Here is a 15,153-nt window from a genome sequence, read left to right on the forward strand (position 1 = left end):
TAAGTCCTTTGAATGCAACTTGGACAGCTCCTAGACAAGTTCTTATGTCTTCTTATGGCAAGCTCACGTCTGCTCTCTCCTCACAAGTCAGTATCCAGAAGGACTCTGCACCCTCCACCTGCCTCAGGGATCTGGGTGAGAAGCATGAAAACTTGAGCTGGCCACAAGGTGGCGCCAAACACATTGTTTTCTCTTAGCTCTTGAAGGAGGTCACTAGGCCTAAAGCAGAGGCCTTCCTAAAGGATGGGGAAAACCCCACACTCCACCCAGACCTTTCAATGGAGGCAGGAACCCAGTGTCACAATGTTCCCCAAACCTGCCTTGCAACTTCATCCCTTAGTTTCCCCAAAGCCCAAAGTCAGCCTGCTTCCCTCTGGCCCCATCTCCTAGTCTTCAGGTCAGATCTTGGAGGAGGTGCTAAGAGATTCAGAATGTGAGACTGGGGTCAACACCCCAGGAGTAGGAAGATCAGAGGCAGCATTGGGCCTTCCCACCCTTTCTCTGTCAGTGGTGCCTAGCCTTTCTAGGTCCCTTCCCTCTTTTTCTTCCTTCCTTCCTTTTCTTTTTCTTTTTCTTTTTTTTTTTTTTGAGGTAGAGTCTTGGAATTCACTATGTGAGTGAGCCTCAAATTCACTGCCTCCCAATTACTTGGATTAAAGGTGTGAACCACAATGCCTTACTCCCCCCCGATTTTTTTAAAAGTGTGAGTGGAGGCTGGAGTTCAGTGGTTAAAGGCACTTGCTTGCAAAGCCTGCCAGCCTAGGCTTAATTCCCCAGCCACCTATGTTAAAGCTGGATGTGCATTCATTTGCAGTAGCAAGAGACCCTGGCATGTTCCCATAAATAAACAATATTTAAAAAATAAAGCGTGTGTGTGTGTGTGTGTGTGTGTGTGTGTGTGTGCATGTGCCATGGTGCATGTGTGGAGGTCCAAGGAGAACCTCAGGGTGTTTGTCCTCTCCTTTTATCTTGCTTCAGATAGGATTCCTTCCCTTTAAAAATATTTATTTGCAAGGAGAGAGAGAGAGGGAGGAGAGGGAAAGAAAGAGAGAGAAGAGAGAGAGAGAGAGAAAATGGGTGCACTAGGGCCTCCAGCCACTGCAAATGAACTCCAGATGCATATGCCATTATGTGCATCTGGCTTTATGCGGTACTAGGGAATTGAACTTGGGTTGTTAGGCTTTTCAGGCAAGTGCCTTAACTGTGGAACCACCTCTCCAGCCTCATGTTTTCATAGTGCTGCTGCCCCACAAGATTTTAGTTTCTCCTAGCTCTGCTTCCTGTTGAAATAGGTGCATTGGGATTACAGATGCATCTCTCAGGAGATTATCTGTTCTTCACTTTGTGACCAGCTTTCTGTAGGTGTTGGGGAATTGAACTCAGGCCAAAAGGTTTGCAAGCAAATGTGCTTAACTGCTGAGCCACCACTTTGTTTCTGACTGTATGTGGGTGCTGGGGCATTGAACTCTGGCCTTATAAGCACGCTCCTTTAACTTCTGATCCAGCTGTCTAGCACTTCTTCCTTACCTTTGCAAAGACACCTTCTTGGGGTGGCACAAAAGCAAAGCCTAACACAATCACAGTGGGCACAAGAGGTCCTGGATGGGTGAAGACAAAGCTGCCTGTGGTCACCAGAGAGGCCAGGGTGAGCATCCCACCTCCTTCCTTCAGCCCTTCCTGCTGGGAAAATCCTCCCAAGTGTCCCCCAGCTCTGTTGGGATTATCTAAACCCTCTCTGGCCTCTCTTGAGTGTCAGCTGCCTGAGTGTCCCCCGCCCTTGAGGGATTATCTAAGCTGCACTGGCCTCTCGTAGTGTCCCCTGACTCCTGTGGTATTAGCAAGCTTGTGCTGGCCTTTCCTCCATGTCAGCATGGATGCTGCTCTGCTCCTCAATGTGGAGGGTGTCAAGAAGACCATTCTGCATGGGGGCACAGGGGAGCTCCCCAACTTCATCACAGGCTCCCGAGTGAGTGTTCCTCTGCCCGATGCCCGCCCCCAGCCCACTGTTGCATTTCAGCTGTGCCCAAGGCATGGCAAACTACCTTGGACTCTGCCAAAAACTAGTCAGGTGGGCCCTTCCTGGAATCGTCCCACCTGGGCATCTAGGATACCCTGTGGTGATGACCCATTTTGGTACGTTGCAGGATAAACTTCAGCATGGGCTGTGAGGAGATGCTTTGGGAAAATTCCCAGAGCCTCAAATGTTGAATGAGAAGAAAGGGCCCCTGGGAATCAGTGTTTGTCCTCATACTTCAGACCCTGGGGGAGGCGCAGAAATGTCTCTGGCCGTATGGAAGCTTATTTAAGGAAGGGCTTCCCGACAACCAGACCTGCGAGGAAGGACGTGGGGTCCATTGGGAGGGAATGGGCTTCTCATGTCAAGGTGGGTACAGGTTCTTGGGTGCTCTGGGGGTTTCTGAGGGATCTTAGCTTATCAGGTGTGGGTGAGCTGACCCTGAGGACAGCCCTGGGAGCCTGTGACAGTGGGATGGCTTCTGATGCATCTTGGGAGATTCATCTGAACCAGACCCCTCCGTCCTGGGGACCAGGTGACCTTTCATTTCCGCACCATGAAGTGCGATGAGGAGCGCACGGTGATCGATGATAGCAGGCCCGTGGGCCAGCCCATGCAGATCATCATTGGGAACATGTTCAAGCTGGACGTGTGGGAGACGCTGCTGGCATCCATGCGGGTTGGCGAAGTAGCCGAGTTCTGGTGTGACACCATTGTAAGTAGGCCGTGCTGGCCCCTTCCTTGGATCCGCTTCCCCTGTGCCCTTTGCAGAACTGCTGAGTTTTGGGGAAGTTGGGGTAAGAACAAAACTCTCTGTCCTGGGATTCAAACCCTCATTCAAATCCTGAGGGCAGGCCACACTGAGAGGACAGATTCTAAAAGTGTCGGTGCATGCTGTCTGAGGGTGTGTGGGAGGAGGGAGCCTGTCCCCCTCACACCCTTTATTGTTATTATTTTGCATTTTTTGTGTGAGGTATTCATGTGTGTATATGTGTACCTATGTGTGTGGACATATATGTGGAGGACAAGATCAATGATGAGTGTCTTCCTCAAGTGCTCGCCACCTTGGTTTTTAGACACAGGGTCTTGCTGAACCTGGAGCTCACCCATTCAGTTCGACTAACTGGTCAGCAGGTCCTAGGAATGCTGTCTCTGCCCTCCCAGAGCTGCAATCGCAATTGCGTGCTGCTGTGCTGGCTGGTCATCCAAACCGAGGTCCTTACGCGACGCAGCAGGCACTTCGCTGGCTGAGCCATCTCCCCAGCATCTTCCACCTGCCCTTGCTGTGCATTGAAAGGGCCTGGACACTGTGGCCACTGGTCACTTTTTGCCTCTTCCTCCTACTAAGAATGCCTTTTTTTTTTTTTTTTTTTTTTTTGTGTGTGTGTGTGTATGTGTGAGCTCAAGTTGTGTTTTAAGACATTCTTCTAGGTGAAACATTCAAGTTGAAAATAAAATCCAGACCTGGATATTGAAGGCATATTGCTGATATAGTTATATCATAAAGTAAGCACTAAAAGTACAGCATGAGCAAAAATATAAATCTATCAAGTCTGACAGTTAGTGGAAAATGCCATAAAGTTGATGTTATGACAAATTAGGTAGGTCTAATGAAAGCTACTGAAATATATAAAAGTAAGCAAATAGACAATAAGATAAAGAGGAGTGAGAAATATAATTTTTTCATATCTTATGTAATTCATAAATTATTTTTGTAACTTATACTCCTGCTTCCATGGCCGCAAACTCACAGACTGTTAAGCAAACATTTCATATGCAAATTTTCAGAAATACACAAAAGCCAACAAATAACGAACTTCCAAGTCCTTGTTACCCAAGGCCGGCCACTATTAACCCGTGACCCACTCCACTGAGTCTGCTCTCTTCACCCCGCACATTGACAGCCGATTCCAGACACTGCACTGTTTCTTCTGGGAATAATGAAGTTTGAAACTGTAAAGTGGGATCACATTTGAGAAACATCACTCCAATATCATCATTCAGTTTTTAATCCCCTCAGGGTACCTCTGTCATGCTCTCTAATCACCAGTCTCTGTGAGAACATTTCTGGCCATCTCCTCATTTAGTCTTTGTTGATGAGTGAGGCAGGAGCCAAACAAGGTCCATGCTTTGGGAATGGTCAAGGAGGCAGCTCTGGGTCTCTGGTTTTAAATTTTTTATAATTTAATTTATTTATTAGCAAGCAAAGAGAGTTAGAAGAGAGAACGGGCATGCTGGGGTTGCTAGCCACTGTAAACAAACTCCAGACACATACACCACTTTGTGCATCTGGGCTTTACATGGGTACTGGGAATCAAACTTGGATCATTAGGCTTTGCAGGCAAGCGCCTTAACCATCGAGCCATCTCTCCAGCCTTCCTCTCTGTTTTTGAACCAGGAGTTGCTGAGGGAACTGGGCTAGCTGTCCTGTGGAGCTGCACATTTGGATTCTGCTATGACATGATTGTCTGGCTCGTTCTTTTATTCCCATATATTTGATAAATAAGGGTGTGATCTAGAGGGCCCAATAAGACTCAGGTTCCTTCTCTTCCCTTCTTCCCTCTGCTTCTTTCCTTCTCCCCTCCATGCCTCCCTCCCTTTTATTTGGCAGCAGTATGTTATGGATGGCACTGTGTACTTTTCTTGAGAGGAACGCCATGCCTGTCTTTCTTAGGCAAGATTAAGATTGATGGGCAGGTTCAGGTGTTGACAACCTGAGCCATCCATCTCACAGCTCCCCTGGATTCTCACCATAGATAGTGGGTAGGCAAGCTCATTATTTCCTGGGGTTAATAGTTACCTTTTGAAAGAGAAGTTTGGGAGACAGATCTCCGTTTAAGCTCGGTTCTGTCTTCTTTAGTGAAGTAATCTGGAGGGTCCATTCTCCCTCTACTACTGGATTTACTCATGTATAAATTTAAAAAGGTATAGGCTAAGGACTGTTCTAGGAAACAGGTGCATGATACAAATGAGAGTAAGTCATAATATGGCATGGAGCAATTGAAATGCAGGAACTATTATTTTGAGCTAGGATAATTTTAAAGATTAACTCCAACATTTTAGTAATGAGGAAACTTGTTTCATTTTTTGTTGTTTCTTTACGTGCAGGCAGAAGGAACGTAAGAGGGAGGCAGGGGTGGGGTGTGGCACACTAGAGCCCTGTGTCACTGCAAAGGCACTCCGGATGCATGAGTCACTTTGTGCGTCTGGCTTCATGTGGGTGCTGGAGAATCGAGCCTGGGCTGGCAGGCTGTGGACAAACAAGCACCTTTAACCACTGAGCCATCTCCCCCAGCCCAGGAAACTAAAGTTTTAGAAAGAGAAAAAAAATCTTTCCCTAAATCAAACAAGTTGAGGGATGGGATCCAAGTCCTATCCCTCGTTCTCTTCTTTAGACTTTTATTTGACATACATATAGACAATATCCCATGATCATAATCCCCTCCCACCACCCTTCCTCCCCACCCCTGCATCTCACCTCCACTAAATCCCTTCTTTCCAATTAGTTTCTCTTCTATTTTAAGTTCATCATATCCCGCTCCCCCGCTCCTATTTTGCACATCTTGTGTAGGTAGCATCAGCCACTGTGAGGTCATGAATATCAAGGCCACATTGTGTCTGTAAGAGAGTATGATGAAGAACTTATCTACTTCCTTTGGCTCTTACATTCTTCCTTCCAACTCTTCTGCAGTGGTTCCTGAGCTTTTAGGGGGTGTGATAGAGATGTCTAATTTAATGTTGAACACACCACTGTCACTTCTCAGTACTCTTGGTGGTTTTGAGTCTCCCCAGTGGTCACCACCATCTGAAAAGAGAAGCTTCTCTAACCAAAAGTGAGAGTAGTATTAATGTATGGGAATAAACATAAGTATTCTTTTAAATATTTTATTTATTTATTTAGGGGAGAGAGAGAGAGAGAGAGAGAGAGAGAGAGAGGGAATATGGGTACATCAGGGCTGCCACTGCAAACTAATTCCAGATGCATGTAACACCTTGTGCATTTGGTTTATGTGGATACTGGGGAATTGAACCTGGGTCCTTAGGCTTCTCAGGCAAGTGCTTTAACTGTTAAGCCATCTCTCCAGCTCCTATCAACATAACTATTTCAAGGTCAGTTTGGTGGGCATTATATATCCATTTAGCCAGACAACAGTAGTAGTTTCTTCCTCTAGGGCTTATGGCCTTCCCAGCCATAGGTTTTGATTAGGTTTTCAGTACCAGAGAGCAGTTGGTTTTCTCCATAACAGACATGCCACCATTGTACCAGTTGACACATTTTGCCTGGCTGGCCAGCCATAAGGCTTACAGGGTCCACTGTTGGTTAAGCTCATTGGTGTCTTTTCTCCCCCAACAGGCTGCTCATATAAGTCTTTCTAGCATGCTGACAGCTAGTCAATGGGGAGGAGGCTTCCAGCTCAGCTCCAGCCAGATTTCTCAGTGTCCTGCAGCCCAAGCATGTGGTGTCTTTAGCAATAGGATCTTACCATCTAGTTCTGGTGGGCAACCAAGAGCTTTACCAATAGTCTGTCATGTTTTGGGGATATCAGGGGTCTCCCTGACCAACAACTCACTGATAGGTATTCCACCTCTGCCACTGAATTTTTATTGTAACAATGTATGGCTTTTTGTTCACAGCATTATCTGCCCCATAGGGTACTTATACCTAGACTCTCTCCTTTTTAAAACATATATATTATTTAGCTAGTAAAGAAGTAATGGCTTATTCATAACATTTTAAGTTTTGATTAACTTCCTCCTACTACCTTTCTTTCTTCCATCCCCTCTCCTGACTCCACTTAGGCCATTTCAACCCCAATATTCTGCCTACCTACTTACATACCTACTATGTCCTTCCTATAAGCCCCCCCACCCCCATGGCCTCTTTCTAGCTTCCTGGCCTCTACTACTGACTCTCACTCCAACTCACATACTAATCTAAACACTTGTAGCTAGGATCCACACATGAGAGAGAAGCATGCAGCATTTGATTTTCTGAGCCTGGGTTCCCTCAGTGTTATCGTTTCCTGATCTATCCGATTCTCTGCAAATTTCATAATTTAATTTTTATTTACAGCTGAATACAACTCCATTGTGTAAATGTACCACATCTTCTTTATCCATTCATTAGTTGATAGGCATCTAGGCTGATACCATTTCCTAGCTATTGGGAATAGAACAGCAATAAGCATGGACAGGCAAGTATCTCCATAGTAATGTGTAGAGTCCTTAGGATATATGTCAAGAAGTAGTATAGTTGGGCCATATGGTAAATCTATTTTTAGCAGTCTCAGGAACCTACATGCTGATTTTCACAATGGCTGTACCTGGTCCTCTTCATGTGGGGAGGCCATTTCTTGTTAGTGTCTAATAGAGTCAGGATGCAATAGCACCCTTTGCCAATAGTGGGTGCCAACCAACATGTTGCTCCTGTGTTATTATTCAGCACACTTAGCTGAGCACCTTTTCTTTGTACCAGCCCCTGTGTTATTATTCATTCTGGCTTAAGGTAAAAATGTTTTATTTGGCCTTCCGCCTTGGAGTGCTGGGAACTGGGGTGGCTGCGCCCTGCCCCGTCCATGAAGGAGAGGCGGGTGTGCTGGGCGCCCGCCACCTGGACTGGCAGCGTCTGGACGAGCGCACGGAGGATGCGGTGGGTGCAGACAGCTGCTCAGCTAGTTCAAGGCGAGCTGTCCCCAGCAATGGATAAAATATTTCCATAAAAGAAGAGATTATTTAAAATTCAAGGAAAAGTTTGATGCAGGACAGTTTCAGCCTTCAAAATCAACTGAAAACTCCTAGGCTCTTCCTAAACTTCTTATAGAGGCGGAACGTATTCTTCTGGACATTCAAAAATGCATTGATGATTCTGGGACAACAGCAGTTTGAATTATGGTACATGTCAATACTTCCTCCTGTGTGTGACATTTAACTAAAATGGCTAAGGATGAAGAAAGCATCAGTGGTTGGGGGTGTGGAGGATGGTTGCCCATGAAGGGGTTGCCCAAAGGCTCTGGTATGGTGATGGTAGACCAAAGACACACTTCTCTCAACCTGGACTGTGCTGTAGAGAGCTTGGCATACTAGAATCAACCACCATGCTGAGGAAATTCAGACGCACAGTGTGATCAATGAGCCATATTGCAAATATTTGACATGTCATTGGAAGAACTTGGTTAAAAAAATAAAAGGCACTGTCCTAAAGCCTATAAAAAAATGTTTTATTTTCATCAACTCAGGACTTCCTCAAATTGGCGTATCCTGTGATTCGTAAATTTAGAATTTTAACTATTGCTTTGCTTGCAAAGACGAACCTCTGTGCTTGTGAGACCCATGTATACCTTGGCTTCAGGCAATGTGCTGCCAAGGCTTTGTCACCAGGAAGAGCCCCTCTCCCTAGGGTGCATATTTGCTAACATAGAAAGGCTGACTGCACAGGAAGGCTGTCAATACATTCTTGATTAGTTGATCGATCTGTTGTTTGCAAAGCTACAGGATGTGGCTTCTTTGGAGATATGGGTGCAGCTTTGTCCCCTGTAGAATCTGTGTTCTTTTGGTCACATCAGTAGTGACAAGTATGCTGCCCAACTCACAGGTTGCTAACTTTTGTCACATAGTGGCTGTCAATATTCTCATTGCCCTTAGCCCCTCTTCTCGGGTCACAACTGGGACACACACATTTACACATATATGTGCGTACACACATGGCTTCCTCTTACATAGCCACACCTTATTACTTTATTCAACTCTCGAGCCATCCACCCAGACATCAGTTCATTCATACTTCTCTTCAACCAATGTTCAGTCATAATCCAGTCTTCCATCACTAAGTCCCCACATCCACCCCTACATCCATCTAGATCTCTTCCTCCTCTCTCATTATCTTTTCCCCTGCAATTAGCAAGCTTTCACTGGGAACCTGATTTGTCCTGTACTGGATATTAGGAATGAGCCAGTTCCTCAAGGAACTAAATTCTGGAGAAGGAAGAGGCATGAAAGCCATGATAATGCAGGACTGTAGCATAGAGTGCTTTGGGACCAGACAAGGGGATGGCTAACTGCTTTAGGGTCTTGGAGGGACTTCTTCAAGAAGGCGACTTTAAGCTGGGTCTTGAAGAATAAATAAGGATTTCACCAGACCTAGAAAGTGTGTTTGTGTGTGTGTGTGGGGGGGGTCTGGAAAGATGGCTTTGTAGGTAGGCCACTTTCCTGTGAAGCCTAAGGACCCAGGTTTGACTCCCCAGAAGCCACCTAAGCCAGATGCACAAGGTGATGCATGTGCACAGGTGGCCCATGGGTACAAGGTGGTGCACACATCTGGAGTTCATTTGCAGTGGCTAAGGCCCTGGCGTGCCAATTCTCTCTCTCTCTCTCATAGGAAAAGGGTGTGTGTGCGCGCATGTGTCGCATCCAGCCCAGGAACTGAAAGGGCTTTCTACCCTCCCTTTTGTTAGCCTCCTCTGTGAAGTGACCAGAGTCCTAGACAGACTCAGCCATGAGTGGGCAATCACAGGACCGAACAGGCCTGGCTTTCCCCAAAAGATGCTAGATGTCCCTCCCTGGACAGTCCTAGCTGGGTCCTCTCGAAGTTTTGGTCTGTGCAAGATTGGGGCCCCACCTCCCTGTCTCCTAATCCTGAGGCCAGGGCGAGGGCTTCTGAGGTTCCGTCCCCTGTGTCTCCCTCTCATCTCCATGTGGGACCTATTGCTTGCACCTAGTTTGTGGGCCAGGAAACTGGGACCTCATTCCACAAATAACTAGGTCCTGGTTGCTCTTGGCAGAGGGCAGCTGCTTCTGCTCTCCAGAAAGGGCAGGGCCCCAGAGCAGCTGGGCACTTGCTCTGCGTGCCAGCCAGGACTTCACACTTGCCTGTGAATACCCATGTGTTTAAACACTGGCTGTTAACTTAGAAACAAACCCCCAAGACTACCCACCAAAACCACACACATGGTGAGTGACTGGTAAAGCCCAGCTGGGAGTCAGATGCTGCCCTTGGCACAATATTGCTGGGCTCCCCTGTGGGTGCAGCCACAGTAGGCCGAGTCCCTGGATGTCTAGAGGCCCCTGAGTGACTGTGGCTGTCCCTGTGACCTGCAGCCTGGCTGGAGTGAGGAGGACAGGCACAGCACTGGGGTCTGTACCCTCTCCTCCAAGTTGCAGCCTGGAGGGGAAGACTTGCCCCTCCCCCCCTTCTCCTAGATTTCATCCTGCTGCTGGCATCGTACCACAGCCTGGGCTTGTGGGATAGGCCTTTGTCTGAGGCTCTGTCCCAATAACTGCCTGGCCAGGATCCGTGCTCTTCTCACTTGCAGGGTACAGGGGCCCTGTTGAAGTCATCCATCCAACGAGCTGGTGGAACAGCTGCTCCCTCCTTCAGCCCAACCTTAATCCCTGTAGATGCCTGCCATCTGGCCTGGGGGATCTGAGCTAATCCAGGCCATTGGGGGTGGGGAAGATAACCGTGAGCCCCCAGCTTCTGCTTTTTTCCCCTCTTCTAGCAGTGGGTGGTCCTGGAGCTGTGTGTGGAAGCCTGAGCCTGGCTATCTTAGATCCCCATATGGAGATATGGATTCCGATGCCTTAGTCAGGGAAACCAAAGCCCAGCACTGAGTACACCTGCTGAGCTCCTCCCAGGTCCACCCAGGCGGGGTGAAGCTGTAACGGCTCTGACCTATATCCACACTGTCCCATTTTATTTATTTATTTATTTATTTATTTATTTATTTATTTATTTATTTATTTATTTATTTATATAGAGAGGAAGAGACTGATAGAGAGAATGGGTGCCAGGGCCTCCAGACACTGCCAATGAACTCTAGATGCATGTGCCACCTTGTGCATCTGGCTTACATGGGTCCTGGGGAGTTGAACCTAGGTCCTTAGGCTTTGCAGGTAAGCTCTTTAACCACTAAGTCATTTCTGCAGTCCCCACACACTGTCCCACTTAATACCACAACTGCCCCAGTTCTGGACAGGACATCCCAGGGATCTGGGATCCCTGATTTATGGTGAGCCAGGATCACTGATAATTAGCCTCCTGGGGGAGTGGTTCTCTGGGAACTGGGACCTTGTCTCTACTGCTGCTTGCTGGGAACTGGGTTTGTGGAACTCAGGTGTCCTTGGGAGAAAGAAGTGTTATACTGACCACAGGGCTAGCAAGCCTCAGCATGCAGCTAAAAGCGCAGGCTAGGGAGGGAAGTTTGACTTCTGCCTGTGTCACTGGCTAGCTGTGTGGCTTTATGTAAGTGGCTTGACCTCTCTGGGATCCAGTTTCCTCAACTATAACATGTTGATATTAATAGCATCCTCCGTTGCCAGTTCAGGACGGTGTAAAATAAAATGTTCTGCCAGAACACTGTGGACCACAGTGGTTATTAATGGGTGTCCTGGGGCAACAGGATTCTGCTGTGATGGGCACAGAGTGGGCCTGGCTAGCTCTGGACAGTTATCCTAGACCCCACCCATCTGTCTTGCCCACAGCACACCGGGGTCTACCCCATGCTTTCCCGGAGCCTGCGGCAGGTGGCTGAAGGCAAGGACCCCACGGAATGGCACGTGCACACATGTGGGCTGGCCAACATGTTCGCCTACCACACACTGGGCTATGAGGACCTGGATGAGCTGCAGAAGGACCCGCAGCCACTAATCTTTGTCATCGAGCTGCTGCAGGTGGTGCCCGGTGGAGAGGGTGGGGCTGGCCCATGTCAGAGAGGGGCATCATGGGTATTCCCAAGCCCATGCCCACTATGCATGCCCCCACGTTCCTCTGGGTAACAAGGAAGTGTTTGGGGACTACAGGGGAATTGGAATTTAAAAAAAAAAATTCTGCCTTTTCCAAAGAAAACGTGCATTTAGAACCAATGTTTGAAAAGTGTGATTCTTTTTAATTTTGGAAGCAGTTTTCCTGATCCGTCATCTGCTTCCTGTTCAGTTTTCAAAGGCTTTAGTTTGCAGTCTCCTCCTTGGTCCCTGTGGTACATGGGTTTGCGCTCGGTTCTGGAATAGTGAGCGAGCCTGCATGAAACTGCACATTCTGTCACCCAGACCCCAGCGTGCCTGAGAGCCCATGTTGGTGGGCATCGGTGCCAGGGCCACAGCCAGTTCAGGACTCTGTTACGACCAAAACGGAGGCTTGGCCTGATACCTACATGGGGAAGTAAAAATGCAGGTAAAGACCGAGCGGTTGTAATTACGGTCTGCGCCGCCCAAGGGCGCCCCTACACGGTGCCCTTCGTAGACACTGCTCAGTTGTATTGTCACAAGCGTTCCAGCAGGTGGCAGTAAAGTGTCTGGATCTAAGGAAGCCAGTATTCATGACAGCTTGGTGACTTTTGGAAGCAAATTGTCTCAAAGGTAGGAAATGTTTCTGTAATTGTCCAAAGGCACTGATTTAGGGTAGGGCCGTGTGGCTTCCTTTCCTGGTTCATCCCACTTGACCGACAAACCTGACTCGGCGGTGGAGAACCCGCAGGAGCTGACTTCAGCCACATGTGGGGCCACCTGGCTGGGTCCCTGCCCTCCTGACCTGCCGCTTCCGGGCCAGGTGGAAGCCCCGAGCGAGTACCAGAGGGAAACGTGGAACCTGAACAACGAGGAGAGGATGCAGGCTGTGCCCATCCTCCACGGAGAGGGCAACCGGCTCTTTAAGCTGGGCCGCTACAACAAGGCAGCCGGCAAGTACCAGGAGGCCATCGTTTGTCTGAGAAACCTGCAGACCAAGGTGAGGGCCCGGCTCCTGCAGGGTGGGCGGGAGGTGGGGACAGGGCTGGGCGCCAGCCTGTGGCTGAGTTTGTGTCCCGCAGGAGAAGCCGTGGGAGGCGCAGTGGCTGAAGCTGGAGAAGATGATCAACACTCTGATCCTCAACTACTGCCAGTGCCTACTCAAGAGAGAGGAGTTCTACGAGGTGCTGGAGCACACCAGCGACATCCTGCGCCACCACCCAGGTGCCAGCGGGGCGGGTGTCTGCAGGAGAGGAAGGTGGGCCTGCCCTTGTCTTCCCATGTGGTGACGGCCCAGGGCCCCTTTCCACCAGCAGGGCCTCCCCAGCCACAATACCCTATGGTGTGCTGATCTGGTAAGCCTTGTTTATGGGCGGGTGGGAGGGGCCTTGAATATTTGCTTGTTTACTGAGACAGGGTCTGGCTAGGTAGCCTAAGCTGGCCTAGCGTTCATGATCCTCCTGCCTCAGTCTCCTAAACACTGAGGTTACAGGTGTGCACCACCACACCTGGCTTGTGGGAGGTGTTTATTTTTATTTATTTAATCATTTAGTCATCTATTTTTAATCATTAATTAATTTTGAGAGAGGAAAGAGAGAGAGAGAGAGAGAGAATGGGTATTGTCAGGATCACTTACCACTGCAAATGGACTCCAGATGCGTGCACCACTTTGTGTACCTGGCTTTATGTGGGTAATGGGGAATGGAACTCTGGGTGGACAGGCTTTGCAATCAAGTGCCTTTAACCTCTGAGCTATCTCCTCAGCCAGGGAGGTGTTCTTAAAGCACGCGTGTGGTCACATGTTCTAGCTGTGACTTTGTGGAGTCGCAGTTGGGCTTTTAAAGGAGGAGACAAGCCATCTGTACCGGTATTGGCCGTGGGTCTGTGTAAAACTTGTAAAGATGGTATCTTAATAATGCTGTCACACCATCATGCACTTGCTGGAGGTGCAAAGTCCTCCACCCTTATCTTACTAATCCTCATAGTCACCGAAGGGAGAAGACACAGCTTGGGGAACCCTATATGGAAAGCAATGCCAAGTTCTGAATCAAAAAGCGGTCACAGCCCTGGGGGTCCATGCTGGGTGGGAGCAGTTGCCACTGTTACCATCAGTATTTCTATCGTACGGCTGTGGAAATGGGGGCCAGGAGGTCTGGATAGGCTGAGGATCGGGGCTGGGTTCTGGGTTGATCCTCTGGAGAGTCCCACGTTAGACAAGTGGGTGTAGCGAGTTCCTCCCGTAGGGATCGTGAAGGCTTACTACTTGCGCGCGCGCGCTCACGCCGAGGTGTGGAACGCGGCCGAGGCCAAGGCGGACCTGGAGAAAGTGCTGGAACTGGAGCCGGCCATGCGCAAGGCGGTGCAACGGGAGCTGCGGTTGCTGGAGAGCCGCCTGGCCGACCAGCAGGAGGAGGAGCGGCGGCGCTGCAGGAGCATGCTGGGCTAGGGCGCCTACGCCCACCGTCCGTCCCCAGGCTCCAGGTCCCCAAGGGGTACGCGGAACCCGGGCGACACCTCTGTATCCCAGACCTATGGGCCTCCAGCAGTGAGCGCATAGCTTGGGCATCTCTGATCCATTGACCAAGATTTTGACATCACTTTAAAACATTTACGATTAAGTTTTGAGGGCTGGGAATATAGCTTAGTGATAGAGTGCTTTCTTAGCAAATCTGAGGCCCTGGGTTTGACCCCTGCCCTCAAGCACCAGTGATAAACACACTCGTGCATGCATGAATGAATAAATAAATAAAATGATCAAAGTCACACATGCTTGTGGAAAAACAAAAGCCAAGCAAACAAACCCCCTAGAAAACCAAAGGGCACAGAATGGCTCCCACTGGAGTAGTTGTTTTTTTTTTTTTAAATTTTTTTTTTTTTTTTCCGAGGTAGGGACTTACTCTCCACCCAGGGTTACCTGGAATTCACTATGTAGTCTCAGGATGGCCTTGAACTTACTGCGACCCACCAACCTTTGCTTCCCGAGTGCTGGGATTAAAGGCGTGCCCACCAAGCCCCTACTTTTATTCTTCTGACAATTTCTCTGTCTCCAAATATTTATTCACACCATAGCCTGTCCTCCCTGTGCCATTGTATCCTGTGTCAATGACAAACAAAGGCTGAAGTATTTGATGCACCCTCTTCCTTCCCTTTCTTACAAATATGAGAAAGAAAGAGGCAGATGGAGAGAAAGAATGGGCACATGAGGGCTTCTAGCCACTGCAAACAAATTTCAGACGCATGCCCCACCTTGTGCATCTGGCTTTATGTGGTCACTGGGGAATCGAATCTGGGTCCTCCTTAACCGTTAAGCCATCTCTCCAGTCCTTCTCATTTTAGCCAGCTGTGTTTTGGGGGTTCTCTCGGTTCTTTCTGTCACCTTACTCACTAGATGTAGAACTATCCAGAATCTCTGACTTTAGCTG

At 48.6% G+C, this 15,153-nt stretch overlaps 1 protein-coding gene and 1 pseudogene across 1 annotated transcript; both read left to right on the forward strand.

Annotated features, from left to right (window-relative positions):
- Window positions 1-1,870: 1,870 nt before the first annotated feature.
- Window positions 1,871-14,177, forward strand: Aipl1 (aryl hydrocarbon receptor interacting protein like 1). Its single transcript, XM_004665711.2, has 6 exons — window positions 1,871-1,966; window positions 2,550-2,729; window positions 11,492-11,680; window positions 12,555-12,731; window positions 12,814-12,955; window positions 13,975-14,177. The coding sequence occupies exons 1-6, from the start codon at window positions 1,871-1,873 to the stop codon at window positions 14,175-14,177; spliced, it is 987 nt and encodes a 328-aa protein (XP_004665768.2).
- On the forward strand, window positions 7,202-7,825 carry LOC105944580 (annotated as a pseudogene).
- Window positions 14,178-15,153: the final 976 nt, after the last annotated feature.

The sequence above is a fragment of the Jaculus jaculus genome, chromosome 9, assembly GCF_020740685.1.
Source record: "Jaculus jaculus isolate mJacJac1 chromosome 9, mJacJac1.mat.Y.cur, whole genome shotgun sequence".
NCBI lineage: Eukaryota > Metazoa > Chordata > Mammalia > Rodentia > Dipodidae > Jaculus > Jaculus jaculus.

Bases quoted from the DNA above. Each gene is read 5' to 3' on its own strand.
- Aipl1 (XM_004665711.2), top strand. From the start codon at position 1,871: ATGGATGCTGCTCTGCTCCTCAATGTGGAGGGTGTCAAGAAGACCATT. The intron at 2,730-11,491 runs GTAAGTAGGCCG...TCTTGCCCACAG, and splicing joins AGTTCTGGTGTGACACCATT to CACACCGGGGTCTACCCCAT. The intron at 11,681-12,554 runs GTGGTGCCCGGT...CTTCCGGGCCAG, and splicing joins TTGTCATCGAGCTGCTGCAG to GTGGAAGCCCCGAGCGAGTA.